The 16,194-nt window shown below is 54.1% G+C and overlaps 2 protein-coding genes across 4 annotated transcripts in view; one reads left to right on the top strand and one right to left on the bottom strand.

Moving 5' to 3' along the window:
• Positions 1-7,771, bottom strand: part of KCNC1 (potassium voltage-gated channel subfamily C member 1) — a 43,686-nt gene extending 35,915 nt beyond the window's left edge. For both annotated transcript variants that reach the window (XM_007113209.3, XM_028501277.2), the window contains exon 1: positions 7,193-7,771. In XM_007113209.3, the coding sequence (XP_007113271.1) occupies positions 7,193-7,762 (570 nt within the window). In that variant the 5' untranslated portion in view covers positions 7,763-7,771. The remainder of the gene's footprint in view (positions 1-7,192) is intronic.
• The window catches only part of SERGEF (secretion regulating guanine nucleotide exchange factor), a 307,372-nt gene that overhangs the window by 267,992 nt on the left and 23,186 nt on the right, over positions 1-16,194 (top strand). The gene's annotated exons all lie outside the window — the stretch shown is intronic.

The raw sequence follows: 16,194 nt of genomic DNA, 5'->3' as shown, positions 1-16,194 counted from the left end.
GCCAGGGGGGAGCCTGGCAGAAGGGAGCAGTGGGACACACGGCCAGCTTCCAGAGCAGAAGGCCTTGAATGCCGAGCTGAGGAGGAGCCAGCAGGCTCACCGTGCGCCACCTCGTGCATGCTGACTTCTGATCCTCTCAAGCCCCCTGCTGTTTGCCTGCAGGTCATATGGAGCCCCAAGGCCTGCACAGCTGGTGGGGGCAGTAGAGGCCCCTTCTGAAAACCCTCTGTTTGGGGGCTACCAGATCACCCTCTTACCCCACCAGGCTGGACCCTCACCTGCCATGGTTCAGGGGCCAGAACTCTCTGAGCCGGATTCCCAGACAGGTTTTTGGGAAAGAGTGTTTGGTGAGGGAGGACAGGACCCAGAAGGAAACCCGAGTCTGAGCCACAGGAAGCCACAGACCCCAGCATCCCTGAAACAGTGACAGGAGGCAGTACTGACTAGTGGTTATGGACAGAGCTCCAGGGTCAGGCAGACCCACAGTTGAATGCTGTTCCACCACTCGTGAGCTAAGTGACCTTGGAAACGTTACTTAACCTCTCTGAGCCTCAGCAGCCTCATCTGTGGCATTGGTGTGATAATAATGATACAGTTTCATGGGAGTTTGTAGGAGAATTAAATGAGAAAATGTACATCAAACCCTTAAGGCTGTCTGACACATAGTAAGTGCTTTAGTAAACAGCGGCCATTAGTATTGTGACTCAAGAAAGGAAGGGGCTTCTGGAAAATCCTGCTTGGGGGATGATAACAGGATTTGGACCAAGTCCGGGTTGACTGGCTCAGGGAGGTCTTGACCAGCTGTACTGGGGGCCCTGGGAGGGTAGTGGGGAAGGGAGGTGGGAGGGCAGGTAACTGCAGAGTCTCCCTCGCTCAAGGGAGGAAATCAGAGGTGTAAGTAAGGAGAACAGTGTGCCCAGATAGGATGTGATATTCTTTTAAAACTGAGAGCCAAAAGAAATGCAAACGGCCAGGCCCTGGGCCAAGAGGCTTGGGGTGTGAGCTCGAGCCTCGCCGATGGGCTATGTGGTCTTAGGCAAGTGTCTTCCCCGCTCTGAGCCTGTTCTGCCTCCACCGGATGAGGGCAGTGGATAGAGGTGGCCTGGAGTACCCAACAGTCCCGTGCATGTGAAAGGTAGTCCCTCCCACACAAGTGGTTCCCCTGAACTAGGACCAGGCATCTAACTCTCCCTGGAGCCTCTCAGGCCCCCCTTTCCCTGGAGCCTGCACCCAGGGATGGGACTCTCAGGCCAGGGGTGTGGCCAGGCTGGCCCAGGGGCTGATGGGAGACAGCGGCTTGACCTTTTGGTCCAGAGCAAATACACTGGTCATAAGACTGCTCAGAATAGCTGTATAACTATATTCAGCTGTCTTGGGAGGCCCCGAGATCCCTGGTCCAGGCAGCGGGCCCTGGAACGAGCCCCCATCAGCCCCCCTCCCCCACCTCTGAGGAAACACACCTCCCGCCCTGGAAGGCTCAAGCCAATCTCCTCCAAAGCTCTGGCAGATGCCAGAACGCCCAGAGTTAGGGAGCACAGACTCCTGCCCCCAGAGTGCCAGACTCCAGACACTCCCTGAGGTTTCATAAGGTGGATGGGGTTCCCAGCCACGGAGCCAGGAGTTAGAGACATGGGTTTCTGAACCAGTCCCCAAGTAACGTGTTCACATGTGACCTTGGATAAAGCACTCCTCATCCAGTTGAGGTGGATGGGCCTCAACTTCCTCATGTGTCATAATAATACCTCCTATTATACTGAGTATGTAAGAAGCTTAGACTCTGGAGTGGGAGACAAACTGGAATGAAGCAAGGCTGCAAATGAACATTTTATTACAAACTAGATCGCTTCTCTGAAGGGAAGGACTCTGGTTCTGGACCCAGCCTGTGGGATCCAGGAAGGCATTGCCAGGGAACTGATGTTTGAGGCGGGATGTCAAGGATAAAGAGGGGCAAACCAGGAGGAAAGAGTGCTCCAGAAGGCACAGCATATGCAAACGCCCTGAGGCTGGGAGACCTGGCATGTGCAAGAAACTGAAATAAGGCCAGGATGACTGGAGCTCAGTGAGTGGTGGAGAGAGCCAGGCCAGAGGAGCCTAGAGAGGCAGGCAGGGCCTGAGGGCCACATTATGGGCCGGGGAAGCACCAAAGGGTTTTAAGCAGGCAAGGAGGTGAGCTGACAGATCTGTGAGTTAAAGAGGCCTCTGTGGTTGCCAAGTGGAGGATGAAATGGAAGGGCCAGGGGCTGGAGGTGGGATAGCAGTCAGGAAGCTGCAGGAGAGGTGGGACTGAGGGACACAGGATAGAACCAGGTTCCAGGTTCCACAGGCTGGAACCAGGATAGTGGACATGGAGACAGAGGGCAAAGGATGGAGTCTAGAGAGAGTCATGAAGTAAAAGGATAATCCAACCAGTAGGAGTAATAACAGCAGCCAACATTTATTGAACACTTACTGCATGCCAGGCCCTGTGGCTTGGGGCTCTCCACCAAGATGCAGATAACTCAGGTATTCCCTCCATCAACCCTCTGGAACAGGTTCTATCTTTATGCCCATTTTAGAGGCGAAGAGGCTGAAAGATTCTGACTAGAAGACACTTGGTTTGTGATTTTCATTACTGGGAGGGGAGCTGGTGGGGGGCTGGAGTACCATTCAAAGACACGAGGACACCTGTAAAAGCATCGTGGGAAGGAGAAAAACACTGAATGGGGGACACACTGTGGTGGGGAGCACTTGGGGTGGCAGGAGGGGACACACCCAGCCCTTCTCCACTGCTCATGGGTCTCCTTCACATGTTACCATGACTCAAGGTGGGGCCCTGACCTGGGGGAGTGGGCTCTGAGGTGGGGGACAAGATGCTTAGGAAGTCCCTGATAGCATCTCTGTCCCCACTCCCTCTGTACGCCAAGCCAAGCCAAGAGCCCAGTGTCAGCTGGGACCCAAGGGAGGACCGGAAGTCTCTGGCTGGTCTCTGCATCCCAGCTTCCAGGTGAGATTCCTACCCAGGGATTTGAGGAGGAAGAGGACTACATCAGGTCCCCAAAAGGTGAGGACAAGGCAGAGAGACAGAGACCTGGCTTCAGAGGAGAGTTGAGGCTTCCCAAGCGTGCGGCCACTGGCCCTTCTTTGTCATTAGAAAGTCAAGGGACTTTGAGGGACAGATATCAACACACACACACACACACACACACACACACACACACACACACACACACACGATACTCTCTGGCCTGCAGCGCAGGGACTGCCATTGGTGGTGTGTGACCTGACACAACAATGTTCCTCATGACAACATGAAAATCATAGATAAAAGCCAAGAGCCTCAGACCTCTGCTGGTCCCCGGGGAAGACAGGAGGGCAGGTTTCAAGCCAGGGCTGCCCCAGCACAGCCCTGCCTGCTCCCATACCTCCACAGCTTTGCATGCTAGCACTGCCGTCCCCTACCATCGCCTGGCTAATTCCTACTTGCCCCTCAAAACTTGTCCCAGTGTTACCTCCCCTGGGGTAGTTCCCACCCTCATAGTCCCAGGAAGCCCCTTCAGCCCTTACCGCAAAGTGTCATCATCATCCTTTGCTTCTGTGTCTGGGACAACACCCCTCACCCCAGAAGACAAGCTGGGCTACCCTGTCCCGGCTCACCTCCTCACCCCTTACCCCCTTGGGCTGGGGGCCCAGGAAACCCTAGGAGAGAGGGGCCAGGGAACCCGCTGCTCCAGCTAGCACCATTACTCCCGAAGAGCTCAGATGGGACCTTCCACCCCAGCCAAGTAGCCCCTATCTCCCAGGGCCACCGCTAAGGCCTGCAGAGGGGTGGCCTCACTGCCTGGCCTGTGCACCAACTGGCCTGAGCTAGAGCAGTATTTCCACTGAGGATGGGGAATGGGGGGCAAAACCGCTCACTAAGGCAGCTCAGGGGTCCCAGGAGATGGAGGCAGCAGGCAGGAGGCTGGTCTGGAGTTACATCTTCCTCAAGGCACACACACCCAGGCGATGCAGGGCCTCTCTCACATACGAGCACACACAGCCACACTGACACCAGGTTCTCACACACAGCTTCCGTCTCACACACCCCTCACTACACACGGTCTCTGTCACATATCGGGCCCTCACCCCACACAGCCTCACACACAGATGGGCTCGTGCACACAGCCTCACACGCAAGGCCTCACAGTGTCACGCCTGCCACACACAGAAATACACTCACCTCAAGTCTCTCACACACCCCAAGAATCTCTCTCTCTCCCTCTCACACAAACACACACAGCATCTCTCTTACACATACAGTCTCTCTCTCTCACATACGCACTCTCTCCCACGCAGTCTCATTCTCACACACGAAGTCCATCTCTCAAAACACACGGAATCTGTCTCTCTCACATTCACACAGAATTTCTCTGATACAGAGACTCACAGAATCTCTCTCACATAGTCTCAACACACACACACACACACACACACACACACACACACACTCCCAGAGTCTCACTCATATGGTCTTTCTCACACGCATGAAGAACCTCTCACACCCACACAGAACCTCTCTTACACAGATTCTCACAGATACAGCTTTTCTTTCATGCACATCTACAGTGTCACACACAGGATTCTGGTCTCGAATCCAGAATAAACATTTAAATCCCCACCCACAAATCTGAGGCGGCTTGGGGCCCGCGTGGGGAGGGGTAAACAAAGGTGACAGCAGTGGCGGAGCAGAGATGGAGGGGGCAGGGCGGGCGGGCAGCCGACTGGGCTCTGCGCACATGCGCTGCAGAGAGGCAGCGCAATGCAGCTAGGCCAGCCAGCCGTGCAGCGGGAAGCCTGGGTTCTAATCCAGGTTCTGCCCTCAGTTCCTGCGTGCCCTTGGGCAGGCCCCAGTGTCCTCATCTGTCACCTAAGGGAGCTAGAACAACCCTGTGTGCCTACGGGGGAAGGAAGGTGGCACAGATAGGCTGTGGGACGATACCTTCTAACCCACCTCCACCCCCCCACCTACTGCCCAGCTTCTCCCTCAGAATCTGCTCTTCAGTGGACGCTGGAGAGAGCCAGGACTTTTCTGGAAGGTTTTGTACACCAACAAGACCCCATTTATCCAACCCATTTATCTGCATGGGGTGATGGCCACCCCAAAGCAGAGGAACGGCCAGTGGGAGGAGATGGACAGGGCAGAGGGCTGGAACGTGCCCCACGTGACCCCTGCCTATCCTGAAGCTCAGGGGCACAGGCCAGAGCCCTAAAGCTGAGCCCAAGGAGAGGGGTTGGGGGCCCAGCCTCTTGCTGGGGAACCCGAAAGCTGAGAGGACCCTATGGAAGTTGGGCCTACTCTGCTTCTGGGGCCAAAGGGGTGGTGGTGGTTGTGGTGAGATGCTGTCCGAGGTCAAATGCAGGCTGAATGGGCAGCTGCTCTAACCCAGGCCGCTGCCCCGCATGCCCCCAGCCCCACATGTGCCAGTTCAACCTCCCAGTCCCCTTCCTCCTGCCCCTCCCCACAGCTCAGCCATAGCCTCCAGTTACATAATCCCCTGGCTCTGGTGGCCTCTGTCAGGAGAGGGGAGGGGAGGGGAGACCTCCAAGCGTCTCAGTCCACTCTGGAGATGGCAGGGAGGTGGGGGCCAGCTCGGTGGAGGATGGGGTCCCAGGAGATTTGGGTTCCAATCCTGCTTGGCCTCTAACTCCCCGGGTGACCTTGGGCAGGGTCCTCAAAACAGGGGGTTTAACTCTCTCCCTACTACTGTGCTCCCCCAAACACACACACACACGCACATCTGAGCTCAGATTTAATATATAGGACCTGCTGCCCCCTCCCTCAGATGCTAAAACGTTGAGTGTTTTATCTTAGTAACACATCCACCAGGCCTGTGCCTACACACAGCCTTTCTCTGCCATGGACACTTCAGTGCCCACCCTCCAGTCCCCTTTCCCCACTGGAGTCAGCTGGGCAGACACTCCTGCCCCCTCCCCTGCCCAAACCTCCATCCCTGGGGTCCAGAGGGCAGGAGGCAAGGGATGTGGAGCAGTAAAGGAGAGCAGGGCAGCAGAGGCAGTGTTTGGACTGGTAGGGGGTTAGTGGGTAGCTCACACATGGGGGAGAGGCTCTGCTTTAAATTCCCAACTCTGACCCCTCCCCTCATGCCACAGGGCTGGTTCAGGCCTCTGAGGACAGAGCCCAGCAAAAGCAAGACGTGTCTTCCAGGGTAGGTGGCTGCTACTGGTGTCTCCCTTTGGGGTTCAGTTAAAGCAGCAAGGACCCTTAGAATTTACCAGACCCCCTCTCCCATTTTATAGTTGAGGAAAGTGGTCAGAGAGGCCATCTGAGGGGCCAAGGTCGGCAGCAGGGTGCCCTTTCTCCCTGGCAACAAGCTGCTGTCACTAAAGGGGAGTGGCTGATGAAGACACACCCACCTCTCACAAAACTTGTCCTCGCAGATCCCCCCCGTAGACCCCTTCTCTGCCCCGACACGTCCGAGAGGAAGCATAGGAAGAAGCCCAGTGGCCCCCTCAAGCATCCTCTCCTTTTGACAAGGCAGAAGGGCAGGCTCTGTTCCCAGGAGCAGGTCTCAGAGGTATCACATCTCCCTCCTCAACTATCTACCAATTAATTAGCCATAAAGGTTCCCCCTTGACCATCTCCTCATGGCCTGAAGCTGCTCCCTGGGGAGGGGTGGTCTCTCTCAGGCAGCAGACCAGGTCTCAAGCCCTCTTCTGTGGGCCCTGGCTGGTTCCAGGTGGCCCTTACCTGGGAGAGAGGAAGGGCTCCAGCTTCCCTCCCCACACCAAAATCTAAAGGACAGTTCACACTTTCACCCTGTACACCTGCAGAGACGCAAATATGCACACACAGGCACTCCTGCACACTCAAACATACACACATGCTCACTCATTCCCACTACATACCTTACCCACCCAAATATACACCACCACACTTACATAAATATACACACACAATCTACTCATACACACAAACACACCCATTCATACTCATCCATACACATTAAATTTGGAATACAGGCACAGACTTCACATAGGTACAAAGCTAGTCACCCTTCAGGAGAGTCACTCTGTCACGTACACACACGCACAAACACCCCCCCTTTCAGTTCTGACTCCCTAGGCACCAGTTTTCGAATCCACCCCTGCCCTCGGGAGGCAGAGGACCCTGACTTCCCCGCCCGGCTCTTCAGATGGGTAAGTTGTCACTTACCCGCGCGTAGCGGGATGAGTAGGGGTCCTCGAAGAGCGCCCAGATGCGCGGCTGCCAGCGGCGCCAGAAGCCGCCGGGCCGGCCGTCCGGGGAGTCGCTGAGTGCCAGGCGCTTGGTCATCTCCAACTCGTCCTCGCCGTCGCCTGAGTCGCCGGGGCCGTCGGCGTCCGCGTCGTCGGCGCTGTTGTCCAGGGGCGCGCCGCCGAAGCTGTCCAGCGCCTCCTCGGCGTCGCGGTGCTGGCGGTATGTCATCCAGCAGCAGGGCTCCACGTCGGTCTCGTCGATGCCCCAGAAGGCCAGCTCCTCCTCGTAGAGTGGCCCGCACACGTCGGCAGGGCAGTGCAGTTTGCCAGTGCGGTAGTAGTTCAGGATGTGCGCGAAGACGCCCGGGTGGCGGTCGAAAAAGAACTCGTCGGCGCGCGGGTCATAGTCGAAGTGGCTGTGGGCGTCGGGCTCTGCCAGCCAGGCGAGCCGCGTGCCGGGCAGCGTGCGCAGCGTCGAGCGGTACGTCTGGTGGCGCGTGCCGCCCACGTTGATCACGATGCGCTCGCTTTCGTCCCCTTGGCCCATCGCGGCGCCTCCTTAGGCATGGCGCGGCCCAGCGACACCCATGGGAGCGGCCGCCAGGGGGAGTTGGCGCCGGGGAGGGGGGCGCGCAACCTCCTCCCCCCTCCCCCCAGCCGTCGGGGGGACAGAGGACCGCGGCTCTGGCTACCCCCAGAGCGACTCAAGCCCCTCAGGGCGCTTTCTGTCGGGTGCTGGTCCAAGGGCGTGTGCGCGGGATCCCCAGGGTTTCTAGGCGCCAGATGTGGGAGGGAGCTGGTCCGGCTGCGGAGGAGGCAGAGGAGGAAAGAAGGGAAGGAGAGAGGGAGGAGGAAGGGAGGAAGGGGGCGGCGGCGCTCAGCGGCGAGCCCCAGGAGGAGGGACAAGAGGGTGGGGGGGCCGGGCTCCCGTCCCCATCTCAGCGGGAAAATGGAGAAATCGACACAAAGCTTTTGGGGGGAAGGTCAGCTGCTTTCCAGGGCCGGTCAAAGACCAGCCCCTGGAAGGGGGAAGGGAGGGGAGGAGAGGGAATCTGGAAATTCGCGCTCTGCTGTGAGGTGGTCGCCGCAGCGCGCTCTCGGCGTGGAGGAGATGGATGCCCGCTGCCTTCCTCCCTGCGTGGCCCGGCTGCGCAGGGCGGACTCCGGCCCCCTCCCTCTCCTTGCCTGACTGCCTGCTCCCCACCGGCGGCGGGCGCGCCCGCCCGCCCGCCCTCCTCGCTCCTTCTCCCCGCCTCTCGGAGGAGATGGCGGGCCCCCTGGGCAGGGGCACCAGGGTTGCTGCTCCGTGCTGCTGCTGCGGAGCGCTGCGCTCGGTGCGCTCCGGCTGGACCTGGGGCTCTCCGCTGGGCTGCGCTCCGACTCGGCTCCGGCGGCGGTGCTGAAGGGACAGCTCCGGGACTGTTGCGGAGCTCCACGGGGCCGGAAAGGGTTCTCCGGGCTGGGCTCCGTCTGCGGGGCCGGCGGGCACTGACTCCGGTGCCTCTGAGCCCTGCTTGGGGCAGGTTGTTGGCTGTGCCGGCCGAGGCGAGGGGGCCGCGGCGGTCGGACCGGGGAGGCGGGGGTGGCGGGTCCGGGCGCGGCGAGGCAAGGCTGGTGAGGCCGGAGAGGCGAGGCGCGGAGCGGCCTCCGCCGCCGCGACGCCGCTGCTGCCGGGGCTGCTGCTTGGCTAGCTGGCTCGCTTGCTCGCTCGCGCGGTCCGCGTCCAGCCCGCCGCTCTCCGGACACTGGCACACGGCGCGCGCAGCCGCACTCGCCCCCGGAGGGAGGCGCCGCGCTGGGTCCTAAAAAGCCCTGATTCCGCGCCCCCCTCCCAGCCCCGCGCGGAGCCCGGCCTCCCTCAACCCCGGCGCTGGGGGCGCCAGCCCGGCACCGATCCTGCGGCTCCGGGGGACCCGCCGACGCTCCGCCCCCGGGGAGCGCCACTCAGTGGGCGGGGGCTCCGGGAGACGTCTCAACCCGCGCCCCAGGGTCAGACTGAGGTGAGAAGGGCGTCGGTACCCGCCCGTGTCTTTCCAAACTAGGGACTGTCTGATTCCCTAGTGAAACAAGACACCCCTGACCGCTATCAGAGAAACCTCGACCCGGACCAGTATTGACCGCTCCAAGCAGCTGTTCAATACCGACCCTTGCAGGGAAACCGGAGCTTCCATAGGTACCCTCTTTCATGGATTCCAAAATAACACACCCCGCGCTCGCCTATACACAGCACACACCTCTAATAGGTTGTGTTGTCCTCTAAGCCCTCTACTATGCCACACGCTCTGCCATCCTGACCCCAGCTCACTGATCCTCCCACATTAGCCCAGGATCCTTAGGTGAGGATCCCTTGTGAAAAGGGCATTCTGTCCTTAGAGGTCAGAAGAAGCAACTGCCTCTAGTGGTCGCGAACATTGACAGCCCACCTTTCTCCGTAGGGCTTCAGCTGCCCTGGATGGGAAGCTGATGCTGTGTCTGGGGGCTGGATAGGAGCAGCCCCCTGCTGTGATTCCTGGCTTCACAGTTGATCCTGGGGTGAGGGTGGCAGTCTGGGCCTCCGAGGCTTCCTGGACCACGTTTGCTGGCGGTGCCTCAGTTTACTCAATCGAGCAATCACTTCTTCACTCCTTACTTGTTCCAGGCTCTGTCCCAGGCACAGGGGCACAAGAGACTCTGCCCTCCAGGGGCTCCGGGCAGTCAGGGAAGTGGGCAGGTGGGTCTGGGCAAGGCTGGGGAGGTCAGGCCCAGCTCCAGGGGTGGCCGCACTTGGAAAGAGACTTATTGATCCAGCCCAGCCCAATCGAACACAAGGCTGCCTGTGCAAAGGGCTATTTAATTAAGAAGACATGAGGCTCTTATTTACCTGTTGGCACTTGCTAACTGCGCAGACAGCTGTCCCTCGACACTGACCCACAGACCTGGTTGTGGGCCTGGGGATGAAACTGTGTGGCAGACATCTCTCTCCTCACTTGGCCCAGCGAAATCTGTGTGTGCTGGGGCAAAGGTTTGGAGGAATGGAGAGGTTTGGAGAGGGGTAAGGGGCAGAGCAAGAGATGAGGGGTGGGAGAAGGACAAGGGGAAAGACAGAGAGAGGCAGAGTTATGGCAGAAACAGGGGCAGAGATGGGCAGAGGCAGAGAGAGCTGGAGTCTGGAGCCAGGATGGCACCTCCTCACTCCAGAGATTGATCTGTGTTCTTATAAATGGGAGCTTCTTCCCCTTCAATACAATTATTTCAGAGTAATACAGGGATGAGAGTGCGTTTCAGTGTCCCTCTCACCCTGACCATTGTGAGCCCTGTCCCCTACCCATGAGGAAGCCAGACCCAGTGCAGCTCAGCTTGGCTCAAATTCAGATTCCCAGGACACAGTTCTCTCAGAAAGTTCTGCCTCAATCCAAGGAGGTGATAAAACAGAGAAATGGAGTCCCCAGAAGGGACAGAAAAAGATGGACACAGAAAGATGGAGACACACACACACACACACACACACACACACACACACACACACACAGCCGGGAGAAATCAAGATGCGGAGAGACAAGACAGAGGACTCGCCAAACCTTCCCTTCCTTCCAGCCAGTTGTCTGGTCCCTCTTCTCCCCCAGGAAGCCTTCTGCGATTCTGCCAACCATAGGGGCCCAGGGTTCCACCTCTTCCCTCTCCTGCGGGACCACATGGATCAGAGTATGGCTCCCTAACCTTCACTATAGCTTATTTCATTTCCCAGTAAAAAAGGACTATCAGCTCCTCCAAGGCTCCTTCTTGCTTGCTTCCTCCAGAGTGCCCAGCATACACTAGCTCCTCATTAAGGGCTGGATGATTTGAGAAAGGCCAGGAGAGAGGCTAGGATCCTAGCATCCTAGTGTCAGAGGCCACAGGAGTCTGGAGCCCTTAACCCAGGCTGAGTCAAAGGGAGACTTACCCAGGGTTTCTCGGGGAGCCAGTGCAGGGTCCACTCAGGCCACTACCCCATGGTGAGCCATAATGGGGAACTGAAGCATGCCCCAGATGGTGGGGAGAAGCAGAGGAAGAGGCAGAGAGAGGCCAAGGGCTCCTAGAAGGGGTAAAGTTGGGTTATTAGGAGCCCTGGTCAGGCCTGGCCCTGAAGGGCTAGTAAAAGAGGCAGGCCAGGGTTGGAGGGAGGGGGAGTGTGAAAGTGTATCTATCGCACCTAAAATCCCCTATGAGGCAAGCAGAGAAGGCTCAGAGAGAGGAGCCTTCCAGGTGGGAGAGGGTAGCTGCCCATGAGGTGTTCCACGCTGTCCCACTTTAGGATTCTCACCTTCATCCTTGATGACACCCCAGGCCTCAAAGGATCTCCCCCTTCTCCATCCTAAGCAGGGACACAAAAGTCCCTTCTCTCACTTCCCCTTCACACCGTAAGAAGGCTGGCATTTGCAGAAAGCCTAGAAAAATAAAGAAGGCAACATAGAAAAAAAAAGGGAAAAGGCCCCAAAGAAATGGGGTAGGGAGGGAGAATCACTGAACTGAGCCTTAGCTTCTTACCAACAACCACTAAGCACAGACCCTCAGCCCAGCTGAGAACTTCACCCCTTTCCACTTGTGAGCAGTCCCCCTTATTCACAGCCATTTGCCCCCTCCCTTGCAGAGGAAAGCTGTGGTCCCGTGCCAGAGGTTCTTTGGGATCACTGGCTGTTGAGGGCCAGGGAGCAGTGCAGGGTGCAGTGAACTACCAGTGGGGTGGTGTTATTCAGTGGTCAAGAGCAAAAACTCTGGAACTAAGGTACCTGTATTCAAATCCTAGCTCCACCATCGACAAGCTATGACCTTGGGCAAGTTATTCAATTTCTCTATACGTCAGTTTCTTTATTGATGGATATGAAAAATAATAAGCCCTATATCATAGCACCTCAGCTCTGTAATTTCTCTTGTTCAGGCTAGAGGAGGGGGCTGATGAGAGGGGCTGGAGGATGAGCTGGGGCTGGGTGTAGACAAGAAAAAGGTGAAGGGAGTCCTGAAGCCAAGTTTGGCCTATGTTCTCACACCTGGCATTTGCAGGCCTTAGATCTGGTCCTGCAAGGCTCTGGAACTGGCTTAAGTCCAACCCCCAGGCCTTGGTCCAGGTTGGCCCGTGCCATATGCTCTCTCCCAGGCCCAGAGCCTTCACATTCCTGGTGGGTTGGGGTGCCATCTTGTGGCCACATCTGGAAGCTAACCTAACCAGGGCACAGAGCCAGCTTTGGAGTGATGATAAACAGTGCAACCCGCAGGCTATCTTTTCCACAGATCAGAACTCCTCTCTCCAATGGACAAGGGAGAGTGAGACTAGAAGTGCCATAGTGGGAAACTGGTGACTGTGGCTGTCAGATCTATAGCTTGAGCACTGACCCTGGTACCTAAGCTGGGAATGGGGTGTACAGTTGTTCCTTTTGTTCCTTCCTGTGACCCCTGGGCAAGTGGATCCCAGATCTCTTAGGCCAGGGGAAGTCTAGAAAGGGGCCAAGGTAAAGAATACTCCGGGGAAGTGCAGAGTTTGTCAATCTCTGCACATTTTGGACCAGATAATCCTTTGTTGTGGAGCTGTCCTGTGCACTGTAGGATGTTTACCAGCATCCCTGGCCTCTGCCCACTAGATGTCAGTAGCACCCCTTCCCCATTCGTGACGATCAAAAAGGTCTCTGGACACTGCCAAAGGTCGCTTGGGGAGTAAAATGTCCTCTGGTTGAGAGATTTGGGTACAAATCTCATTTTGCTGTTTACTAGCTGTGTAAACTCGTCACTTTCCCTCTGTAAGCTTCTGTTCCCTCATCTACGTAAAGGGAATAATATTTTGTGAGGATTCAGTGAGATAGTGTCTCTCATTTAACTTCCTCTCCTTCTCTCTTCCCCCTCCCCTCGGACTGCCCACCGCCCCCAAACCCTCCGTGACCAGCCTTCACCCCATGTCTCCCTCATGGGCTCCTGCCATTCCCAGCAGCGTTGGTCCCTCAGAGTGGCAGTATGGCCCCAGGGGCAGAACGTCAGCCCTCCCTGGGCTTGACTTTGGGGAAAATGGGCCTCAACACCTCACCTCTCGCTGCTGGCTGTAGGAGGGAGGTGGGGAGCAGGGAACGATGATGGCTGTGGTGACGGATGCACAAGGATGGTCAGGCGTGCATGTGTGTAAGGACAGGTGGGCGTGGGCAGTACTGCGAGTGTCCCTGGCAGGACCAGGTAGGGGCCTCTGAGTTCTCCCGGAAGCAGCCGGAGATGTGTGGCTGCCCCAAGCGTCTTCCTCCCTCTGTGACTCCTTTATAGGAGCCTTGTGGGGTCTCCTGTGTGTGCTCCTGGTGGGCCCTCGTGCCTGAGTCAGCCTGTAGGTGAGCCTGGTTGGCAGTGTGCAGCGTTGGGTCCAGGTTCTATGAGGCCTGAAGTTTAGACATTTGGGGGAGGGGTCACATTAAAAAAAAAAAAAAAGAACAGAAAGTTGGGTACAAAAGTGAATATTTATTTAGGCTTTGAAATCAGGACCAAATGTAAATTTTAGAAAGCTGACAAATACTAAAAATGTTTAAAAATCCAGAAAAAATAGCTTAATATTGTTATTAACTGCTTGACACACCTACATGATACTTTTAAATAAGTTATATTTATTTGGAAGCATTCATAATGCCAACAAAAACAGTTGCAACTTTTTTTTGCAATTACAGAATGATGTTCAGTTAACAAAACCACATTCATTTTATTAAAGCTGTATCGAATATGACTGAAAATGAAAAAACCATCATCTTCCCCTATAGCTGTTTTTTCGGTGCACCAACATGAACCTGCGTTAAATTTCCATGCCACTTTACAGCTCCCATATTATATCAGGCAAGGTTTGTGGCTCCTGAAAATACCACCGGGACAGGGCCACTTAAAGGTACATTCATGAAATGCACAGGACCCAGAGGAGCCAAAACAATCTCGAAGAAGAACAAAGCTGGAGGACTCACACTTCCCCATTCAAAGCTTACTACAAATCTACAGTAAACAGACTGTGTGCTACCGGGATAAGGGTAGACACACAGATCAATGGAATAGAATTGAGAGTCCAGAAATAAACCCATACTTTTAGTGTCAATTAGTTTTTGCCAAGGGTGCCAAGACAATTCAATGAGGGAAAGAATAGTCTTTTCAACAAATAGTGCTGGGACAACTGGATATCCACATGCAAAAGAATGAAGTTGGATCCCTTCTTCACACCATATAGAAAAATCAACTAAAACTGGGTCAAATACCCAAATGTAGGCACTAAAACTATAAAATGCTTCCTTGGATTAGGTCATGGTTTCTTAGATATGATGCCAAAAACACAAGCGGCAAAAGAAAAATATAGATAAATTGGACTACAGCAACCACAAAAGACTTCTGTGCTTTAAAGGACAATATCAAGAAAGTAAAAAGACAACCCACAGGATGAGAGAAAATATTTGCAGACCATATATCTGATAAGGGTCTAGTATCTAGAATATATAAAGAACTCTCATAACTCAACAATAAAAAGACAAATAACCTCATTTTAAAATGGACATAGGATTTGAATAGAAATTTCTCCAGAGAAGATGTACAAATGGCCAATAAGCACATGAAAAAATGCTAACATCATTAGTCATTAGGGAAATGCAAATGAAAACCACAATGAGATACACTTCACACCCACTAGGATTGCTAGATTAAAAAGACAAACAACAGTGCTGTTGAGGATGCAAAGAAATTGGAACCCTCATACATTGCTGATGGAAATGTAAAATGGTGCAGCTGCTTTGGGGAAGACTTTGGCAGTTCCTCAAAAATTTAAACATAGAGTTATGATATACCCAACAATTTCACTTTTTGGTATATACCCAAGAGGATTAAAACCATATATTTACATGAAAAGTTGTACGTGAATGTTCATAGCAGCATTATTCATAATAGCTAAAAGAATGGAGACAAGCCAAATATCTATCACCTGATGAATGGATAAACAAAATATAATGTATCCATGCAGTAGAATATTATTCAGCTATAAAAAGGAATGAAGTACTGATACATGCTACAACATGGATGAACCTTGAAAACATGCTAAGTGAAGGAGGCCATACACAAAAGGCCACATAGTGTGTGATTCCATTCATATGAAATGTCCAGAATAGGCAAATCCATAGGGACGGAAAATAGCTGAGTTGTTGCCTTGGGCTGGGGGGAGAAAAGAGAGTGGGGCGTGACTGCTAAGGGGTACGGATTTCTTTTGGGAGTAATGTTCTGGAATTTGATAGTGGTGATGGTTGCACAAAGTTGTGAATATAATACAAACCACCGAATTGGACACTTTAAAAGTGTAAGTTTTATGGTATGTAAATTATATCTCAATTTTTTTTAATCGGGAAAGTTAAAGAAGGATCAATAAACCAGAGGGCTATAAATAATTTGCTTATGCTAAGAAAATTCTGTCATGGTTCCAGCTCCCTTATCTGTAAAAGACCTATTTTGTTATCTTTTTCTTTGAAGTGCTTTGAGTTACTAAAGAATTTTAGAACTGGGACATACCTTTTAAATTCACTAATTCATTACACAGAGAGAGAGCCCAAGTCCAAAAGGGTTAAATCACATTCCCAAGGTCTCAGAGTAGGTTAGGGGCACAGCCAGGCCTAGATCCCAGGAATTATGTGGCCACTGACATCATCGGGGACTTACTGCCCCCCGTTACTGGGAAAGTTCTATATGAATTAAAACTCACTGTTAAATGTTGTCTAAAAAAAATTTAAAAGTTAACTGTACAAAAATGACCCTGTACTGTATAAAAATGACTATTAGACAGCCTCACATTTTTTTCCCCTTAGTACTAGTGAGTTGTGTGCAGAGGATTTAAGTGTTTTATAGATGAGAAAAAACTGAGCTAGAACCAAATTGTTTTTCCCATCATTAGCACCATCACCTTTTTTTTTTTTTTTTTTTTTTTTTTTTAATGCGGTACGCGGGCCTCCCACTGCTGTGGCCTCTCCCGTTGCGGTGCACAGG

This window comes from Physeter macrocephalus, chromosome 16 (assembly GCF_002837175.3).
Source record: "Physeter macrocephalus isolate SW-GA chromosome 16, ASM283717v5, whole genome shotgun sequence".
Classification (NCBI taxonomy): Eukaryota; Metazoa; Chordata; class Mammalia; order Artiodactyla; family Physeteridae; genus Physeter; species Physeter macrocephalus.
The sequence above is the reverse complement of the archived record's forward strand: the minus strand, read 5'-3'. Positions and strand labels throughout refer to the sequence as shown.